General features: G+C 47.6%; 2 protein-coding genes across 3 annotated transcripts; one reads left to right on the top strand and one right to left on the bottom strand.

The window, feature by feature from the left end:
* Positions 1-3,870: 3,870 nt before the first annotated feature.
* Bst2 (bone marrow stromal cell antigen 2) lies at positions 3,871-7,858 on the bottom strand. Of its 2 annotated transcripts, XM_051178151.1 has the most exons (5): positions 7,405-7,855; positions 6,615-6,711; positions 6,192-6,231; positions 4,288-4,408; positions 3,871-4,127 (listed from the first exon to the last, which is right to left on the bottom strand). In XM_051178151.1, the coding sequence occupies exons 1-4, from the start codon at positions 7,693-7,695 to the stop codon at positions 4,306-4,308; spliced, it is 531 nt and encodes a 176-aa protein (XP_051034108.1). In that variant the 5' UTR covers positions 7,696-7,855; the 3' UTR covers positions 3,871-4,127; positions 4,288-4,305. The 2 variants fall into 2 exon arrangements, 1 of the variants encoding a protein (XP_051034108.1); XR_007834082.1 differs by lacking the exon at positions 6,192-6,231 and having other exon boundaries at positions 7,405-7,858.
* A 9,054-nt stretch (positions 7,859-16,912) lies between these two features.
* Positions 16,913-21,353, top strand: Mvb12a (multivesicular body subunit 12A). Its single transcript, XM_051178150.1, has 9 exons — positions 16,913-17,072; positions 17,149-17,247; positions 17,450-17,546; positions 19,023-19,149; positions 19,395-19,514; positions 19,598-19,704; positions 20,305-20,366; positions 20,872-20,928; positions 21,098-21,353. The coding sequence occupies exons 1-9, from the start codon at positions 16,989-16,991 to the stop codon at positions 21,158-21,160; spliced, it is 816 nt and encodes a 271-aa protein (XP_051034107.1). The 5' UTR covers positions 16,913-16,988; the 3' UTR covers positions 21,161-21,353.
* The last annotated feature ends 7 nt before the right edge of the window (positions 21,354-21,360 follow it).

Raw genomic sequence — 21,360 nt, 5'->3', positions numbered from 1 at the left:
GTGTGAATGTGTGTAGTGAGTGTGTGAGTGAGTGTGTGAGTGTGTGTGTGTGTGAGAGTGTGTGTGAATGAGTGTGTGAGTGTGTGTGAGTGTGTGTGTGTGAGTATATGAATGAGTTATGAATGAGTGTGTGTGTGAATGTGTGTAGTGAGTGTGTGAGTGTGTGTGAGTGTGTGAGTATATGAATGAGTGTGTGTGAGAGTGTGTGTGAGTGTGAGTGAGTGAGTGTGTGTGAATGTGTGTGGTGAGTGTGTGAGAGAGTGTGTGTGAGAGTGTGTGAGTATGAATGTGTGTGAGTGTGAGTGTGTGTGAGTGAGTGTGTGTGAATGTGTGTAGTGAGTGTGTGAGTGAGTGTGTGTGTGTGAGAGTGTGAGTGAGTGTGAGTGACTGTGTGTGAATGTGTGTGAATGTGTGTGGTGTATGAGTGTGTATGAGTATATGAAAGTTATGAATGAGTGTGTGTGAGTGTGTATGTGAGTGTGAGTGAGTGAGTGAGTGTGTGTGTGTGTGTGTGTGTGTGTGTGTGGTGACCACTGTACAGCAGCTGTCTTCCTCATCTAGCTCCTCCATAGCCTCCGGGGTCTCCAGTGTGAAGGAAAAAAAAAAGTTCAGCCCTCCCCGTCCCTAGCCAATCAGCCCCAGGAAAAGAAATTTTCACAGAGAGCACTAGGGGAGAGACATGTGTTAGTTTCAAATCTGCGATTCTGGCAAATGTCTGCAAGTGAGGGACAGGCAGTCCTCGCCTGAATTTTCACCCTATGAGGCCTGGTCCTCCACTTCTACTGTTCTGAAATTCACCTCCAAGGAATACATGAGTCTATTAGGCTGAGCTACAGAGCCATGGGTGATGGTTTGGGGTGGAGGCATAGATGACGGCCCTTCCCACCCCTTCTCCTAAAGACAAAGTCAACATCAGACAGTGGACAGGCTGGCTGGGACAATGTTTTGCAAACAGACACAGCTAAACTCATGAAGCCATGTGGCATCATCTGTTGGACCTAGAGGTCAGGGTTTTCTCCAAGATCACCAAAGAAAGGCCAGCCCTAAGTAGGCCCAGTCAAGGGCCAGTGGCTGGGCCAGGGATGGACCCCACCTAAGGCCCCCCAGTGAGGGGTTGGGGTCACCAGAACACACACCTGTGTATGCACACACACACCTTCATACACTTATACACACACACTCTTGAGTGCACACGAGTAGAACACGCATGCATGCACATGCAGCAGTAGCAGCAGCAGGGTTGAGCACACACACGTGCACACAGGAGCATGCAAAGGTGCACACACACAAACAGAAGCAGCAACAGCAGAGTTGAGTGACACCTCAAGCTTGAGGGTTTAGAAAATGCTTGTGCAATATGCCTGAGCTTGCTCACCAGTTGTGAATGGAGACAAGGACAATGATGCGAGGTTAACAGGAATCAAGAGACAAAGGGAGTTACAGGCAGTAACAGGGAGTACCTGTGAATGGGCATTCGGGGCCCAGAGGGTGCGGAAAGGGAACAGGTATGTGAGCCTCAGTACTGCAGGCTGGAAAAGACAGGGACAATAGCTTCACCCCACGAGGATGTGGAGGAAGGAAGTTAACAGAGGAATGCAGAGATATCCGGTAGAGGGAGGGGGTATCAGAGCTAGGGACTGGGGTTGAGAGGAATCTGGGAGATGGAAAATAGAAGATAGTGGTCCATAACAAGACTTAACTGCACTGGGTGGTGGGGGCCACACTCCTTTAGTCCCAGCACCAGGGAAGCAGAGGCAGGTGGATCTATGTGAATTTGAGGCCAGCCGGATCTACAGAGAAAGTTCCAGGACAGCCAGGGCTATACAGAAATTTCCTGTCTTGAAACCACCCCCCCCAAAAAAATCCAAAACTTTTGACAATTTGTGGAAAAATAAGGAAACTGCTGGTGTTGGTTGGTTGCTGCAGGCACCTCTGGATAAATTGACAAAAGAAAATGTAAATGGGCCCCCTTCTTAGCACAAATGACACCATGGTGGACTTACCATTCAAGCTATAAGACTTAGCCCACAGACAGTACCACCGCTGGGGTGAAGACAAAGACCTGATCCGTCAAACCCATAGTTCTGGGAAAGTCTAACTGAGATAACAGTGCTCTTTGGCTTCTGTAGTACCGTGTCTAACTGTTCTTGTCAACTGAAGGATGTCAGCCCAGTACATGGTTTTTGTGCTTAAAAGCTTATCTGGGGCTGGAGAGGTGGCTCATCAGTTAAGAGCACTGGCTGCTCTTTTAGAGGACATGGGTTCAATTCCCAGCAACCACATGGCAGCTCACAGCAGTCTGTAATTCCAAGACCTGACACTCTGCCGGGGCTACACAGGGATCCCAAGTGGTCATCTCTCATCTCTCCACCCTCAGCTGACGATGTACCCTCACCTCCACCTGAGATATTGCCTTTTTACCTTTGACTGAGGAAAGTGTTTTCTCTGAAGAAAATGCTGTTGTCCCTCAACCCTAAATCCATAACCAGATTCAAGGCTAAGCAAGCTTCTAGATGGGAGACAGAAAGTGTAGTCCACGAGGAAGAATGCTACACTACAAAGGAGGTTAGTGAGTTCGCTAATGCACTCAGGCAGCAGTCTGGAGAACACATGTAGGAATGGGCTTTAAGGGTGTGGGATAAAGGTGGAAGGAACATACAACTGAATCAGGTCCATATTAAACCTAGAATCTGCACTCAGAGGGCCCATATCCATAAACTCAGCCTGATCCATGGGCCCTCTGAGTGCAGAGTCTAGGTTTAATATGGAAGTATGCACAGTTAAAAAGGTGTCAAAAGTTTGCTTGAATGTTGACTGAGGCAATTGTTAAAAGATGGCCTACTGAAGAGGACAGGAGATGCCTGACATCTGTTGGACTAATGTTGAGGAAGGGATTTTATGGCTCAGGGAATCTACAATACTAAGGTACACTGTAAAAGCTAATCCTTAACCATGGAAAGGTCCAGAAGACATGGTGAGAGGGGCACCAGTACATTTGAAGAGCTTTGCTGTCACCCTTTTTTCTTGCACCAGAGCTTAAGTTTAGGGATGCTGCTGCTCTGCTGGTTGGATTAAACACAATGGGTTTAATTAGGCCCAGAAGTAGCAGGGGTCAGGTGACTTCATTGAATCACCAAATGCAAGGTGACTGAATTATCATAATGAGCAGCACAGGCAAGGTGAATTTTATGGTGGCATAACTCATATGGACTTTTGGTAGTAGCTACATTGTGTTTCAGGCAGGAAATAGATAAGCCTGAACTTTTGTTTGGTCTGTAGAAGCAGAAAAATTCTTAGACAATTGAAAGTCTTCTGTTGGCAGATAGCCATTGTTGGATTAACTGAACCACAGCCTGTGAGCCTCATCCATCTGTCCATTTATCTATTCATCCATCTATTCACTTACCTATCACCTCTTTGTTATCTATCATCTACCTATCTCTTTATTACCTATCATCTATCTACCTATCTATCATCTATTGCTTTACTACCTATCATCTGTCTATCGATCTCTCTCTTTGTATCATCTGTCTGTCTTTCTATCTATCTCTTTGTATCATCTATCTATCTATTTCTCTATCACTTACCTGTCTATTTTCTTCCTATAGGCTCTGTTGCTCTGTTGAACCTGACTAATACAAACCCCTGCCCAGAACTCGCCATGGGAGACAGAAGAGCATGACAGTCATTCTGGTCTCAGAGTGAGGAGTGTACCCCGAGAGGCAGGAGCCATTCTCTGAACCCTCTGGCCCGGGGTGCAAAGGGGGCAATGGACGGGCATGGTTAGCAAGCTGTGTCCACTTTAACTTGCAGGGGGGCCCCCAGTGATGAGAAGCAGGGGTCCAGTGACATTAGATACTTAGAAGCAAGTTTTTTTCTTTCCAAATTATTTAATTTCCCAGAGCTCAAAGACATCACAAACAAGTGACCCCCTCCCCAATAACCATGAAAGCTCATCACGGTGGCTCTCTCACCCTCGACAGTCATAAGGCGGGGAGGAAGGTACAGTACAGGTTCCACTCAGTGGCTTCTACATCCTCCGGCTGCCATGACTCCTCCAGAGCCACCAGGATCCCCCAGTCACCTCAAAGAGGTGCAACTGCATCTGCATCAAAACAGGCTGTGGCCTAAAGAAAGGGAAAGACTCAGCTGTTAACTGCCACTCCACCCTGCCCACCCAGGGACATGCCCTCCTCCCTGAGCTGGCTCCTCTCTTGGCCCAAGTATAACCCATATGCACAACACCTTCCTCACCCCTCACAACCATCCCTGGACCCATTTCCTCACCTCTCAGCTATTGGGTCCTCAAAAGAGCAGGAATAGTGGCATTGCGAGCATCAGTAGGCTGGAGACCACCACCGACCTGGCAGAATTCTGCTGCAGTGTGCTAGAAGCTTCCTCTGTGGCCCTGGATGTAGAAGGAATGACTCAGGCAGAGATCACCTGACTCCTGATGATATGCCTCATTTTTAAATGTTCCTGTGCTGGTTTGAAACTGGAATTCTAGGCGGGAACTCCACCCTTGAGCCACACCCCAGTCCCTCACTGAGGCATTCTAGGCAGGGGCTCTACCACTGAGCCACACCCCAGTCCCTCACTGGGGGATTCTAGGCAGGGGTCTAACATGTCCCCAGCCCTGTTCTTAGTATTTCAAAATGGCATTTTCTTTCCTTAGACTTCATTTTTATTTCTTTAAATTTTTACTATATTTTATTTAGAGTGTGTACATGGAGTATATGAGTACTCATGTGTGTGGAGTCAAAGGCATGTATGTGGGTTCCGGGATCAAACTCAGGCTTGCAGGATTGTGCTGCAAACACTTTATCCAGAATCACCTCACCTGCCCTGACTTTTATTGAGTGTGTGTGTGTGTGTGTGTGTGTGTGTGTGTGTGTGTGTGTGTAGAGTGCCCTCAGAGCCCAGAGGCATGGAGTTCATACAGGTGGCTAACATTATGGACAGTTGTGAGCTACCCAGTGTCCTGGTTGCTGGGACCAGCAACACCAGGTCCTCTACAAGAGCAGCCAGGGCCTGGGACTGAGATCTTCCTGGTGGCTTAGCTTCTTCCTGTCCCACAGGGTCTTAGGACTGTGTCACCAAGCTGGGGCTCTTAGGCAGCCCACCCACCATGTTAGAAGGGGGAGGTGGACTGGACTCCTATGGCAGTGGTGCTAGGGATGTTTTCCCTCAGAGGATTTTTTTTCTTTTTTCTTTTTTCTGGTTTGTTTTCCAAGGCAGGGTTTCTCTGTGCTGTAGCCTTGGCTGTCCTGGAACTCGCTCTGTAGACCAGGCTGGCCTCAAACCCACAGAGTTCCACCTGCCTCTGCCTCCAGAGTGTGGGATTAAAGTGTGAGCCGTGTGCCTGCTCCATCTTATTTTTATTAATTGTCTGTGGCGATACATTATTTATGATGTATTAAATCTTGCCCAAGGATTCAGAAATCAAAGTCAGCCACAAGCCACAGAAGTCAGGCAGCAGTCAGAAGCTAGGAGGTGGTGATACACACTGTTAATCCTAGGACTCAGGATTAAGAGGTATAAGGATCTCTCTGAGTTTAAGGCCACCCAAGATACACAAGATTGAATCAGTCTAAAAGAATAACAGAGCTCACGCCTTCAATCCCCACCCTAGAAATTTATAAAAGATAGAAGCAGGGTCTTCAGTAGTCAGGATCAGGCATTCATTCTCCAGCCCCAGCCCTGTTAGAGGTAAGAGCTCTCTGGTAGCTTGGCTGCTTTGTTTCCCTGTTCTTCAGTTTAAACCCCCAATATCAGTCTCTGGGTCATTTATTTATGCAATTGTTATTGTTACATTTTGGTAGTGAGCTTGGGACTTTAATATGTGGCAGGGAAGTCTACAATTTTGCCTGCATACCCTCTTCCTTAATTTTTGAGGCAGGGTCTCTCCCTGAACATTAAGCTTACTGCCTGGGTTAATCAGGCTGACAAGTGAGACCCATGATATTTCTGTCTGTTCCCCAGTACTGACAACACACACATAGCTACAGCTAGTTTTTAAGTGGGTGCTGGGGATTTGAACTCAGGTGTTGTAAGCTCTCTTCACTAAGCCTTCTTCACAGCTCAGACCTAAGCTGTGGATTGTGTGAGCCACGTAGGTTCCCAATCTTGAGGAAGGAAGTGGAGAGTGTGGGGGTAGGGAGTTAGGGGGTAGGAAGGGGCGTGTCTCTAACCTCAGCTTCTCCAGCTCCTGGTTCAACTTCTCGACTCTGCCTGCAATTTCACAGAGAGGGCTAGTCAGCAAAGCCAGTGTGAGTGGTCAGCAAGGGGGAGACAGCAGAGGAGGGCAGGGACAGGGAGAGCACCCCAAAGTAACAGCTGGAAGACCAAGGCCGAGGATGGCGGGAGCCAGGGTGGGGGCATGGGGGGAGGGGAGATCAGAGGAAAGGCCAGCCTGAGGCCCCTCTGTAGGGCTGTAGAAGGGCCAGTGAGACCTTTCCGTGATCCACCAATGTTCAAGAATGCTGATTTAAGCAGATGGCCCATAGCTCTGAGGCCCCCTCACTCTGGGCCACCGCCTCTCCCCAGTTCCCAACCTGGAGGCCTGCTCTATTCTCTCTTAGTCCCCTGTACTCCCCCACTCCACCCCTTCTCACTCTCAAGCTCCTGGATGTGGGCTTGCTGCTCCTGGATCTGAGCCTGCTGCTCCTGGACCTGAGATGCCTTCTTCTCCAGGGAATCTTGAAGGGTCACCTGAGTCAGAAAATCGGCAGAAGCACAGGTTGGCTTTGTCTTGGAAATTTTCCAGGCCAAATCATCAGGAGGCCTTCTTACCCGCCCCAAATAAAAAACCCCACAAAAATGCCCTTTAGGTTCCCCTTTAGCACCCTCCTCTACCCAGTCCTACCAATAAACGTGCCATCTCCAAAATGGCAGTTTTAAGCACCCCCCACCACGGGAGTTTGAAAGCTCTTCATAACCAAACCCTATTCGAAAGTTCCAGATGTTCTGCGGCTCATACAGATTTAGCAAGTCCTTCCCAAACACAACACCACGGGACTTCCCGGCCAAGGTCCCTAAGAAATGCATTCAAAGTTTCAGTAACACATGTCTTTAGTTCCAGCACTCGAGACGCAGGCTCTGTGCATTCGAGGACATCCTGATCTACTGAGTGACTTCCAGGACAGCCTGAGCTACATAGCGAGACTCTGTCTCAAAAAAAAATAAAAAAGTTTCAATCATCAGAGCTGAGTGAAATCCCCAGGAAGCCCCAATACTGGTCCCCTAAGCCACTTTCAAGCTAACTTCAGCACCCTGCACAAAATTTGGAGACCCCTCCAAGTCCTGGAGTTGATTTCGGAGTTGTAGGGAGTTCTAAGGTCTCTCTGGATAAAGCCCCTTCCCCCGAGTCACTTGGAGCCTTGGAGGGGATGTTTCCAGCCTTACCACGGTCTGGTTGCAGGTGCCTGCCTGTGCCTCTGCCTGTACCAGGTTATCCTGGGCGCGGGTGAGCTGATGCTGCAGCAGGTGTGTGGTGTTGTGGCACTCTTCCTGCATCCGCAGTCCGTCCCAGCAGGCCTCGCTGTTCGCCCTGAGGGCGAAGATGATGAGCAAGATAACCAAGACCGCTTGAATCAGGACCGCCAAGGCTGCGGCCACCAGCCACCGCCGGCGGTTGTCCAGTCCCTGCTCCTTCTCCATGGGCACTGGCAGATGGTGGTAGAAAGTGGGTGCCATGTGGTTTCCCGAGCCCAGACCTCCAGAAGACTCTGGAACTCTCTCGAGGTCACTCCCCTCCTTAGCATAAGTCCCCGCTTCTAGCCAATAGTAACTAGAGTCCCTAGGGGCAGTCCCAGAGCAGTCCTGGTGCTATCTGCTAGTTTCCTGGGAAAGACAGCCTTTCGGTTTCATTTTCCTGGAAAGGGAGGCTTTCCTCTCGGCCGTGTTGAGCAGAGGCTTGCAGCAGAATCACCCTGGAAGGAAAAAAAAAAAAAAAAAAAAAAAAGCAAAACAAAACAAAAAAAACATTTGGTCCTCCTCCCTGTCCAGTCATCGGTTGCCTGGCGCCTGTGCGCTTGAGACTTATCTGAATTATGGCTATCCATAATAGTTGTTGCTTTGGTCTTCAGGTAAGGAAACTGAAGTTGCAAGGTTGAGTAGACTGAAGGGCAAAGGCCAGGGTTTGTGGTCAGCGGTCTCCGTGGTGCCGGAAGGACCATGGACCTATGGTGTTTGTGACTAGAGGATGCACAGCAGGAAACCAAGGCAGGCCAGGGAGGGGAGACCCATGCTGCACCTCCCCATTTGGCCGGGGCCAACAAGAAGGCTCTTGTCCTGGCACTGGCAGCACCCTCGCAGCGACACTGGCACCCATACAGCAAGCTCTCTGCAAATGGGAATAGGAAGGGCCATCTTTTCTAGAGGGTCACTGAAGAGACAGAAGTGTTTCAGTATGCAGCAGGCCACTCAATGGCAACCCTGTAGTGGTTGGTGGGGGAAGGGAAAGATGACCACACAGAATACCATGAATCACTGCCTGGTGCTTAGGGCCCTGTTTTGAAGAAAGATGATGAGTACCATTCAGAACATGCAGAGCAGCACAGAGCCAGAGAGGGGCCTGGAGTATTGCTGCACACCTGCTATCCCAGCACTCAGGAGGACAGGAGTTCAAGGTCAGCCTCAGCTTTATGGTAATTCCAGTCTAGATGGGGCTACATGAGACCCTGCTTTAGACATATACCTCTGCCCCCTTCCACACCTCCAAAAACAAAAACCAAATCACAAAGGGGACATCAGGAGAGAGGCCCTTCTCTTGGGGGTTGGAAGGAACTTCCTGTCTGTCTGGCCAAGGGAGGCAGATTTTAACAGGCCTGGTTGCAGGCACTACTCTGACAACTGGAGGGACTGTACATTTTTTTCAGATTTCCATCCATAACCTGATTACAACACAAATTTGGCTCAATGGGTCATTTTCAAATATTTGTTACCTTCGGGAGCCAAGGTTGGGGCCCTGGCTCCTCTGGAAGGACTTATGGGTACCTGAGGCAGCAGACCTCCATCTGCCCTCTATCTGGAAGCTCCCTTTATGGCTACTCCACCTCCAACAAGTGCATCATGTGTGTGGCCCTGCTTCACATCCCCAGAGGATGCAAGTAGGGGTTGTGGCCCTTGAGATCGACAAAGCTTATTTACTGGGGCAGCAACCATCATTCCGGCCATACAGACAGTCTATGATCCTGCCAGAGACACAGTGTGGTGTGGGGATTCCCTTGAAGGATTCACAGGAGGCAGGGAAAACTGATCAGGGTGAGGTAAGAATGAAACTCGGGTCAACCCGATCTTATTGTAACTAGTACTGGACTTCTAGAATCTGGTCCAGATCATTTTACTTCAGCCATATGTAAACACAGCACAATTTTGGGAAAAAGTATTCAGATAATAATTAACTCAGTCCCAAATGCACAGCACATGTTTGCATTGTGGATCTTTGCAAAGTACATCTGGCTTCATCCATAGGGTGGGTTCTTGTTGACTCAGAAACAATGCTCAAAATTAGGGTCTAGGGACAATGACTGAGGTAAACATAGAAGTCACTTAGGCTGTTGGAAAGCACAGGTGACCTCACTCATAAGAATGGGTTTTATGGCCTAAAAGCGATGCTCAAGGTTCTAAGGGGAAAAAATATTGTCTGGAACTAATAAATTCTGGGAGACACTGGCAGAGCCATTTTCATCAGACAGCAAAAGATATAAAGGCAAAAGTGTATAGAACTCGCTCCAGAGGTCATTTTGCAACCCATTCTCTCTTCCTCCATGGATTTGGATTTTATTAAAGCCTCACTCTGCTACTGCAAAAAATGTGGCCTCAGCATATTTTGATGGCTTAAACTGGTATGCTCAATTTTCAATGATGGCAGCTTGTGCCACTGCACAGACAAATGATCTGAAAATCTTTTATAGCACATCCTGCCTGTTGTCAGGGTGTGGGGTCAGCATAATGCCTGAATCATTACACTAATATCACACCTTTTTGATGATATTGATCCCACCTCCCTGGCATACCATCCCTTTTTTCAGACCTTAACCTCTGTATATGAGCTATTAAGTGTTGTTCTTTAGTTACAGTTATAATAATAAAAGCTGGAGAAGGGGGTGGGGGGGTGGTCCCGGGTGAGAGCCCCAAGTGAGTGGAGTCCCAAGGTAAAGGACCATGTGGGAGAGCATAGCAGGTTCCATAGCAGGTGAGGGTGACTGAGGTGGAGGGAATAACATGCCAGGCAGATAGAGCTTAAATGAGGAGTTTATTTAGAAAAGCAAAATGAAGGAGAAGGGAAGAGACATAGGAATGGGTGGGGGGGTTGGGCAGGGAGAAGAAAAGGCTAGCTGATGGTCAACCAAAAGCAGGAGAGAGAGAGAGGAAGAGAGAGGGGGGGCACACTTGCTTTAAAAGGGAAACTGAGTCCACTACGCAGCCCTGTTATAAGTGACATAGCAATGATATGGCCATGCATGTTCTGCCCATCATCAGGGGGCAGGGTCAGCAGACTGCTGGTTTCCAACATTAAGTAACTAATTAAAATTAAATAATACCCTGCCTGACTGCTTTGGAGAATGCTGGCTGTGTGCTACTGAAAGACCCCCATTATGCATATTGCCTGTTTGAGCTGCTCTTGCTAACTTGCCAAGGTCAAGTTATGGGAAAGTACAGGAGGGAATCAGATGTTCCTCTCCTCTGACGCCTACCAGATATCTGTGGTCTGCAGCTTGGACCAAAGCAAGGTCAGCAGGATGATATCTGGGAACAGAAGGTCCTGGGAGCATTCTATCGAGACCACCAGAGTGCTGAGATAGTCATAACTGAATTCTTTGTATTCTTTGTGCCCAACCCGAATAAGCAACTCTGTCCTTGGTTGACCCCAATTGCCTTAACTGAATGGACCAATGAAATCCCTGTAACCATGCTTCTGCTTCTGTAAGCCTGCTTCTTGCCACCCCAACCCTATATAAACTGCATATGCTTTAACCATGCATGCTCTCTCAGTCTCCTGAAAGACTGAAGCGTCCACAGGTACCTGTGTGTAAACATTAAACAGCCTCTTGCACTTGCATCCAGTGGTCTGGTCTCGTCTCTTGGGGCAAGGGCCTCTGCTGCCAGACTCTGAACTCTTGGGGTCTTTCACTACTTATGGGTCAAACTCATGGCTTCACCCATTGTCTTATTAGACTCTCTTTCCTGCCTCCTATTTATTGTTCTAAGCCAAATATCAAGACAACCCCTCATCTCTCCCACATCTTCATTATCACAGATTGCAACTGTAAGCTTTTTAATGGCTCAGATGGGATGGGATGGATTCTGGCACTTGGGAGCCAAAGAATACTGAGTGTTACAGCTCAGATGGAAAGATATTCTGGCACTCAGTGAACCAAGGAATACCACAGTGACAGTAAATGTAGCAGCTTACAGCCCTGCGTCAGGGAAAGGCTTTCCCAATGTATCAGCTCTGTTCCAGCAAAGGAAGGCTTCCCCAGCCAAATTGTTACATTTGCTAGAAGAAAGTTTCCCCTGTGAAAAGTGTTACAGTCCTTCTAGGCCTGCTCAGCTCTCGAGGCTTTTTCAGCTCTGGTCTACAAGAGCTAGTTCCAGGACAATCTCCAAATCCACAGAGAAACCCTGTCTTGAAAAAACAAAAAAAAACAAAAAACAAAAAAACAAAAACAAAACAAAACAAAACAAAAACCAAAAAACAAAAATAAAACTTGGGCCCTAAATCTGTACAGAGAAAGAGAACTCCTAATGGTAAAGGGAAAAAAAAAAAAAAACTTAAATCAGGAGTACCATGGCTGGTGCCTGAGCCCCCTCTCAGAAGGGGAGGTGACTGTCCACCACTTATGTCAACATTCCTATATCTGATAATTGCTGGTCATAAAGGTCCCCTGATGGTTGTAAAAATCCCTCATGCCAGGGGATAACAGAAGACCCTGTGACCCTGTAATCCTGCAACTCCATGTCCTGTCTTATCTTACTCAAATGTATTTTGCTTAAAATATATAGTTACTTGTAAGGAGTAAGGTTTTTCCTCCCACTGCCTGGTCTTGTCCCGCTGTCCCGCGCCAGCCCCAATTAATACACTGAGACTTTGTATTTGATATAATTCTGTTGGCCAGTTACTAGTTTCTTATCGGCTAGCTCTGTCTTAAGTATTAACCATTTCTGCTAATCTATGTATTTCCACATGGTCTCCTCTTACCCTCGGAGAGCCTTCTGGCGTCCAGCTCTCTCCAGACTCTCCATCTTGACTCCTTCCTACTTCCTCTTTCCTCCTTGTCTCCTAGTCCCTCTTATCTTCCTTTCCTATTGGCCAACAGTGCTTTATTCATTAACCAGTATGAGAAACATATACAGAATGACATCTCCCATCATCTCCTCTTTTCTGTCTAAAATAAAAAGAAGGGTTTTAACCTTAACATGGCAAAATATATAACACAACAGTTATCAAATAAGAATCACAGTTAACAATATTTAGTCCATTAACATTTAGCAAGATTTGAAGAAAATATTCCACCATCTATCCTATCTTTGTGTGTCTAAAGTAACTTATCTTTAATCCTAACTAAGGAAAACTATAATCATAACTATTTGTCTTCAACTCCCTCAAAGACCACAGAAGGATAATATATAAATTCTAGAAATGACAGAGACAACTCACTGCCTTGTCAGTCACCTGAAGTTCTTCTGTAATCTTTCATCTTTAGCCCATAGGCCATAGAGTGTCTACCAGACTCTTCAGCAAAGTAGGAAACTTTAAACTGTCTTCTTGTATTGGCAGTTTGTCAATCATTTTTCTCTGTGTCCTGCATATTGTCTGACAGACTCTTCCATGAAGCAGGAACTCTATAGCAATATCCATCTTTAATCAGCAGTCACTTTTCTGTGGGTCCTGCATGTCCAGTTTATACAGCATAAAGTCAAACAGTCCCGACAAGAGCAGTATCTTGTCCAAATGGCTAGTCTTGCCGTATTGGAAGTAAGCTCCATAACGAGTTTCTTCAATGTCCATCTTCCTTTCTGATGCAGGTGGTGTTGCCAGGAGCATTTATGTCTCATTGTCAAGAAAAACCCTAAACCATTTTAAATGCCATATTCTGTAGGTCTTTGAAAGGTTTGAAGAATGCCTATCTATCTCAAATACATCTCTGCATATCTAGAAAACCTAATTCACCTAGCTATAAGTTTTGACTATAATAGGTAACTACCTATAATCTGTACTAAATTATACATTACATTTCTAAATGAGCTATATAAACACAATACCTAAACAAGAGGAGAAATATACATATCACAAAATTGACCTTAAATTGTATCAATAAATGCAAATCCATTCCAAAACAAAGTATTCATATCTATACCATAATTCCCTTTTTACCTTTAAAAAAAGATTGGTTGTGGTCCTTAACCATTTATAATCAACCCCATATAAACGAAAACAAACATTTATAAACAATATTTGGGAATTTGGATGTTGTTCTTTCCAAACTGCTTCCTGCTGGTAGGGGGCGCTGTTATGGGGGAATCCTAAGAAGACGCAGAAATTCTGACTGTAGTCTGCAAGGCTGGCTTGTCCCAACTGTTTTGAATGTTGGATCACCTGGGATGCTGTTTCAGGGGGTCTGGCTTGATCAAACCACATTAGTCTGGAAGGAATCCACAGCTTTTCATTTTCTGTGGAAACAAAAATAGAAATCCTTTTCCCCAGTAACTTGGCCTTAAACTTAAATTTTGGAGTCAAAGCATTTTTAAAATATATAAATTGAATTAATCCAGCAGTATTTCCTTTAACAGTTGTTTCCTCAGCAGTCAAGCCATACAAAGACAATAGAATACCGTACAGTATCCAGATTCTCTCCATCTGTGGCTTTTTTTTTTATTATTCTGTTTCTTTTCTATTTTTTTGAGACAGGGTTTCTCTGTGTAACTCTTATCTGTCCTGGAATTCACTCTGCATACTTGGCTTTACTTGGCAAATCACAGAAATCTGCTTGCCTCTGTCTCCCCAGTGCTGGGATTAAAGGCGTGTGCCACCACATCCAGTTCCTCTTGTCTTTTTAAAACCATTTTATTCTTTTTTTTTTTTTCATGTCTACATGTATTTTAAAACACAGTGTAAACCTTTAGAGCTTTTTTTTTTTTTTAATGTGAGTCTGTCTTTACTGTAAATCTTTACCTTTTCCTGGCCACGAGTCTTTTATCTGGTAAACAACAACATTGCTAAAATGAAAGTCATAGTTGTTTGTGCTGCGGTTTATAAAAGATGGTGGCAGGTACCTTTACCGCCAGCACTGAAAGCTGTGCCCACTGCCTTGGTCTGCGCTGCCATCCAGCAAGCATGCTGCCAGCTTGGAGATGTGATCACTGCCATTGCCAGCTCTCATACACACCAATGAATTGTTAGCAGTGCTTTTTTTTAAAGCCTTGTGGTTTTTTGCGCTTATGCTGAGTCAGGAATCTTCCCTTAAAGGAGCTGTGCAAATATCTGCTTGTCTCTCGCAAATTAGAGTCTAACTGAGAAAAATGCTATTACTAAGAAACCTTGTTTGTCTCTGTTCTTTTGTTTCTAAAAACCCTTTTTTTAAGCTTTTGTTAAATTTTAAGTGGAAGTTCTTATTAGCCACGTGGGCACCATATGTAAGGAGTAAGGTTTTTCCTCCCGTCTGCCGCCTGGTCTTGTCCTGCCACCGCGCCAGCCCCAGTTAACACACTGAGACTCTGTATTTGATATAATTCTGTTGGCCAGTTACTAGTTTCTTACCGGCTAGCTCTGTCTTAAATATTAACCCATTTCTGCTAATCTATGTAGTTACTGCTTTACTCTGTACTTTGTATGACCTTCAGTAACCATGGAAATTCTGGAATTTGTGACCTTCAACCTTTGTGGTCTTCCCCTTTAAAAGCTTCCCTTTCTGGCTGGTTGGTATCTCATTCTCCCTCCATGAAGTGAGATCCAAGCTGGCCAGCATGGGAATTGTCTGGCTCCTTGGATTAGTCTGGGGCTCTGTGAACCTGGCACAACAGACTGGCTTTGCTTTTTGGCTTCTATAGTCCTGCTTCTGGCTGACTGTTCTTGTTAACTGAAGTATATCAACTGAGGACATGGATTTTGTGCTTAAAAGTTCACCCATAAAATGGCTTGGGTCTATACTGGGATCCCAAACACCCAGTGCAGTCCTTGGCTGGCCAATAAACAGATTCTATTGGCTTAAACCCATGTCTGATCAGTCTTCCCTGGTGGACACTCCACAACAGTCACTAAAGCTGACAACCTGGGTTCCATCTCCAGAACCTACAAGGTGGAAGGATAGAAGTAATTCCCAGTGTTCTAACTGTGTATGTACTGTGTTGTGTACACACATACAAGATATACTTTAATTTTTTTTAGATTTATTTATTTTATTTTACATGTATGAATATCTTGCCCATAAGTCTGTCTGTGTACCACATGCATGCCTAGTACCTATGGAGGCCAGAAAAGGGTGTTGGATCCCCTGGAACTGAAGTTACAGATGGTTGTGAACCTCCATGCGGGTGCTAAGAATTGAACCTGGATCCTCTGCAAGAGCAGCCAGTACGCCTAACCACTGAGCATCTTTCCATCCCCCCAAAATAAGCAAAACAAACTTTTTCAAATGTAACAAATACATAAATGAAAATATATACCAGGATCAAAGTAAGCCTGGAGGTAGAGTGCTTGCCTAGTATGTGTGAGGCTCTGCATTCCATCTGCATCCCCATAGAAAAATGATCTCTTAGTCTATAAGAACCATAAAATTAAGCCAGGCAGTGGTGGCACACACCTTTAGTCTCAGCATTTAGAAGGTAGAGGCAGGTGGATCTGTATGAGTTCAAGTCCAACCTGGTCTACAGAATGAGTTCTAGGACATCCATGGCTACCTAGAGAGACCCTGCCTCAAAACAAAACAAAAAATAATCACTACCACAACAACAAAATACTTAACTTTGCCTGTGAACAGACCTTCAAGTTCATCTTACTTGTTATTTAATCAATAGCTGCACAGCCACAATGATTCCAGTTGTCAAATGTCCTAGAACTGAAAGTGTTCAAACTTCTCCTTTCTCCTCTATTTTTTCGTTTTTAGTTCATTTTCGCCAATATTTTAATGATTTTTAAAAAATTTATTTCTAATTTAAAGCAAGGTCTCATATAGCCCAGGACCTCGAACTTGTGCACAATGAAATGACTAACACCATCTCGTTCTGATTGCGTTTGTGCCTGCCACCCACTAACACTCACACCTGCCTTGGCAACACTTTTGGGGGCTGATCTTGACCCTGAGGACAGTCCAGATGTATTAACCAAAATAATGTTTATGCAAGCTAAAAAAATAAAACTAAAATAACTAGAGAAGTTGTAAATCAAAATTAATTGTCTTGTGCCTGGAAAATACTGCTCAAATGTGCAAAAAGACAGATGTCATCATGTTACCCCCCTCCTCGACACCGATACAAAACGCTGTACTTCTGAGCTTCAGCTACTCCTGATCTGGCCATTATTAAAGGACTCTTGTAGTTTTCATTGGCTTAGTTAAATGAGCCTAGTTTTTGGTTACTATCTCGTATGGGTCATTTCACCATTCAGCACCGCCTCTTGGAGTTGTTGGAATGACAGGATGAGTGTTACTTGGCCCCTCTAGACCAATATCTCTGCAAAAGCAGAAGGGGTTAGTGGGTGTTGTCGCATGGCATTCTGGGGAGTGTAGTCCGTACCGGGAGCTGAACCCTAACCCTCATCGCCTTGACTGGTGACTAAGGGCGGAAGTTCTAATCCTTTTTTCCGCAAACGTTGCTCAAGGATGTGCCCATAGGGCGTGGCTCCACCGCTACATCTGACTGGTCCACAGTATCTGTGCATGAGCACTAGCAACTTTGCGGGCACGTTCGCAAGGTCTTGTGGAAGTTGTAGTCCGAGATTGCGGGCCGTCCAAGGGCGTTAGTTGCCTTCTGAGCTCCCAGGGACGATGGATTCCGGGGTGGACATGGAGCCGCTTGCGGGCCTGGTCTGGTCGTCAGCCTTGACGCCGCCGCCGGCGGGTTTCAGCGCGGTGAGCGAGGGCGGGCAAGGGCGGCGGAGGCGGGGCAGGGAGGGGACGAAGCCCCGCTGACCCGTGCGACCCGCAGATCACTTGCACCGTGGAGGGCACGACCGCCAGCTTTGGCCGCGGTTTCGCGCAGAAAGCCGGCTACTTTCTGTGCCTGAGCCCGCTGGGCAGCCTGAGGGTAAGCACCGGGCATCCGAAAGCCCGATCCTAAGCCTTTCCCCTACCCGCTGACACCCCCGACCCTCCTCCAACTCTCCCTTGACTCACCCGGCTGACACCCACTGCCCTTCCTCCATGTTTCCATCCTCCCCGATCACAAAGTTAACCCTTCCCCTCCCTGCTGTCCCCCCTCCTCCACCTGCTCCCTCTCCTACTCCCAGAACCCTCAGGACAATGTGGTAGTAGACTTGCAGATCGTGATGGACAAGGGCCCCCTGCCATCCGGCTTCTCTACAGTCAACGACCCTCTAGACACCAGTAAGATCCGTGGGCCCACGGGAGAGTGACAGTCACAGGGAGCAGCTGTCTGGTCAGAATATGACCTAGCTGGGCAGACAGGCACAACCTACCAACGAAGAACTTGGGAAGCTGAGGCAGGAAGATGGTGGGGAGTTGAAGTCCAGCCTGGACTACAACCTTGTCTCAACCCACTACCCCCAAAATAAATTGCTGACACACACCTGTTATAGTAGCACTCAAGCTGAAGCAGGAGGATGGCTGTGAGTTAGTCTCAGCTTCCCCTGAGAAGTTGAGCATAGTGGGGCACACCTGTCACCAGCCTGTCACAACCCTGTCCCAAAATAAACAATAACCCCAAATGTTTTTGGCGCACCCACCCGCCTTACTGACTGACACTGGTCACTACTGCTTGCCCTCTGCTTCTGTGGCCGAGGGAATCCTCGCCATTCTCTTTTCCTTTCCAGGCTCTTGCACATCGAGTCCACCTGGAACTGTCTTTCCCTCCTCTCTGCATAGCTCAGCCTCCCTTTCCCCGCCCCTCTGCCTGACCCAGCTGCCTACCTCCCCGAAGGTGGTTGGTTCTCAAGGTGTCTTTAGTGACTCAAGCTGGCGGGCTGCTCTGCAGAGGGTCAGGTCAGTGTGCAGACAGGAGGCTTCTGAAAATTCTCCTACCCTGCTTTGGCTGCTTTTTCTGGACTTATGTGTTTAATTGGTTTTTGGGGGGAGGCAGGGTCTCAATGTGTAGTCTCAGCTGGCCTGGAACTTCAGTCCTCTCATTCAGGGATTCAAGTGGCATGAACCATCGGGCCAAGCCCCTTGCAGCTGTCTTAACCTGCTTATCCCAGCACTTGAGAGGCTGAGGCAGGAGGATTGCTTCCAGTTCAAAGCCACTTTGGGTTATGTGGTGAGTTCCAGGGCAGCATAGACTACAGAGTGAGACCCTGTCACAAAAGTTAAGGTGGGTACAATCGCTCAGCTAGCAGAGTTCTTGCTTATTGTGCATGTAGCCTGGCTCCATTCCCAGCACCACATAAAGTATGAATGCCATCCAGCACTCAGGAAGCCATCCTCAGCTACAGTGATTTTGAGGCCAACCTGGGCTACATGAGACTCTCTCATAAACACAAATAGACACATATAATACGAAATAGCCTTCCTGACCCCATGAAGTACACACAACAGTCTTGAGCTGGATTTTTTTAAGAGCAGTTTTGTGACATCACCCCCCCCCAGGTTATAGGACCAGGAAAAGTGAGGTTGGGTTGCCAAAACGTGTTCCACTGTTGACTCTACAACCACCCCACAAATACTCAGCAAAGGTCAGCCTGCTTCAGTGATTCCAAAACTAGTATGGTCCTTACTATGATTATAATGATTATACCATTTATGTTTTAACCAGCTCCCCAGTGTTGCCCCTAAACACCACTGGTGAGCATCTCTGGGTGCTCCCTCCCTGCCCTGCCCCCTCTCTTATTCCCCTACCCCCACTCCCAGAGGCCTCTGTGTCCAAGAAGAAGCGCATGTGTGTGAAGCTGATGCCCTTGGGGGCTGCCGACATGGTTGTGTGTGACGTGAAACTGAGTGGGAAGACCAAGACAGTGCCTGGATACCTGCGTGTGGGGTAGAGTAGAGCATCCCCATCCTTGAGCTCCTGTGTTTTACCTCCAGATCTTACCCTCTTTCTCATCTCTCTGCATGTGGGGATGGGGATCTCATGGGCCCCAGTCAGTATCCTGGTTGGGATGGGGTGGAGCTGCTAAGAGAAAAATACCCCAAATGGTGGACACCCAGAAGCACAGGCCTGCTCGTCCAGCCCCAGCTTCGCAGAGCATTGGTTTCCTTCCCTTCTCCATCTCCTCGCTCCAGGGACATGGGTGGCTTTGCCATCTGGTGTAAGAAATCCAAGGTCCCAAGACCATTGCCCAAGCCCCGCACTGTCAGCCAGGATATGCGCAGCCTTTCATTGGATCCAACCACACAGCCCAGGTAAGGCTCAGGTACCCCGGTGCACAAATGGACCAAGAGGAAGACTTCCACCCTGACTGAATTCACTGTCCCTTACTCCCCAGCAAAGGCAGCCACGCTGAGCGGACACTGTCTAGGTTGGGCTCTCGAGCATCCACTCTGCGGAGGAATGACTCCATCTATGATTCTTCCAGTCTCTATGGCATCTCAGGTGGGCACAGAGTGGACACAGAGTGGAGACTGATTCTCCCTGGGAAGGCACAGGGTGCATGTGGCCCCTCCCTGGCCCTCCCACCAAGCTTTCTATTTTTAAGATTTATTTTTAATGTTATGTGTGCACGTGTTTTGTCTGCACGTGTGCCTGTACACCATGTGTGTGCATTGCCCTGGGAGGGGCAGAAGAGGGAGACGAATTCCCTGTAATGGGAGTTAAAAAGGGTTGTGAGCTGCCGTGTAGGTAGTGGGAAATGAACCTGGACTCTTAACTGCTGATTCCAGCTCACAAACTGTGTTTTTGCCCCCTTGATGGTGGGAGGTGGGGCAACTGGGACCTCACATTTTGCAGGTGCTCAGAGCAGAATCCAGGGTATGTTGTGTGACCCTCTTCTTGGATGACATTAACCAATTTCTCCACATAGTACATAGTACAGTGCTGCCAGAGTCCAATTTAGGGAGCTAGTGGGTTTATTGGGCTTATAGTTCAAAGGTGAGTTCCAGAAGTACATGGGACCCAAAAGCAATAGTTACAGCCGCTCTAATGAAGATGGCGGCCACTGTGGGAATTAGCCTATGTTGGGAATTTTCATTACAGCCATGGATGGAGTTCCCTTTACACTGCACCCCCGTTTCGAGGGCAAGAGCTGCGGGCCTCTGGTGAGTCAATGTCCCTGGGGTCTGGACACTAGTCAGCCCCTGTTCAAGGGGCTGTGACATTCTTGTTGCTGTGTGACCCAGCACAGTGACCATGACCCGAATGGATGAGGGATAGCGTCCAAGGGATCCCAGAGTAGGGGTGGGGGGAGAGGGAGGAGACTCCGGCTTTTGTTCCTGAAAGATGGGAGACTTGGGGCCAGGTATGGTGGTGTTCCTTTGTCATCCCAGCCCTCAGGAGGTAGAGACAGGAGGCCAGCTGGGCTGTATGAAACACCATCTGAGAAGCTAGGGGCATGCATGAGGAGATGGCTCAGCCGGTAAAGGCACTTGCCACCAAGCCTTGCCTTAATTCAGTTCCTGGGTCCCACAAAGCAGGAGAGATCAACTCCTGGAAGTTATCCTTGAATCTCATAGGCCTTGGTGAGTGTGTGTATGTGCAAATGGTGTGCACTTACACCACGGTTTAGTGGGACTCTGGCCTCACGCTCTCACTTCTGTCCACTAGAACTTGTCTGCCTTTGGGGACCTGACCATTAAGTCGCTGGCAGACATTGAGAAGGAGGTAGGTGCCGGAGTGCATGAAGGGCTGGGGCCCCACCCCATGTCCCCAGGCCCCCAGATCTTCCCCAGGGATGGACATCGGTTCCTAGTTTGTCCCCACTGCTCAGTCATTTCCAGTGCACCCCTGCAGTCCTCAGCACCTCCTCAGCCCCTCTCTCTCCATTCCCCAGTATAACTATGGCTTCGTGGTGGAGAAGACAGCAGCTGCACGCCTGCCTCCCAGCGTGTCATAGTCCCTGCCTCAGGTGCTCCCTGACCACCACCTGCCTCACAAGCACTGCTGATTGACACTGCCTCGCAGTCCAGCTGCTTGGAGATAGGGTCTCTTGCCTGGTGGTGCAGGGGTGGCCTGGGCGGTATCTTCTGTTCACTTGTCAGTCTTGTGTCTAAAGGCTGTGCATGTGCCGCATTAAACACTTCCTGGTATCTGCTG

Source organism: Phodopus roborovskii, unplaced genomic scaffold (assembly GCF_943737965.1).
Source record: "Phodopus roborovskii unplaced genomic scaffold, PHOROB, whole genome shotgun sequence".
NCBI classification, from domain to species: domain Eukaryota; kingdom Metazoa; phylum Chordata; class Mammalia; order Rodentia; family Cricetidae; genus Phodopus; species Phodopus roborovskii.
This window is presented reverse-complemented; position numbering and strand designations above follow the sequence as displayed.

Bases quoted from the DNA above. Each gene is read 5' to 3' on its own strand.
- Bst2 (XM_051178151.1), bottom strand. From the start codon at position 7,695: ATGGCACCCACTTTCTACCACCATCTGCCAGTGCCCATGGAGAAGGAG. The intron at 6,712-7,404 runs GTAAGGCTGGAA...TTTCTGACTCAG, and splicing joins GCACCTGCAACCAGACCGTG to GTGACCCTTCAAGATTCCCT. The intron at 6,232-6,614 runs GTGAGAAGGGGT...GTGAAATTGCAG, and splicing joins CCACATCCAGGAGCTTGAGA to GCAGAGTCGAGAAGTTGAAC.
- Mvb12a (XM_051178150.1), top strand. From the start codon at position 16,989: ATGGATTCCGGGGTGGACATGGAGCCGCTTGCGGGCCTGGTCTGGTCG. The intron at 19,515-19,597 runs GTAAGGCTCAGG...CTTACTCCCCAG, and splicing joins GATCCAACCACACAGCCCAG to CAAAGGCAGCCACGCTGAGC. The intron at 20,367-20,871 runs GTGAGTCAATGT...TCTGTCCACTAG, and splicing joins GCAAGAGCTGCGGGCCTCTG to AACTTGTCTGCCTTTGGGGA.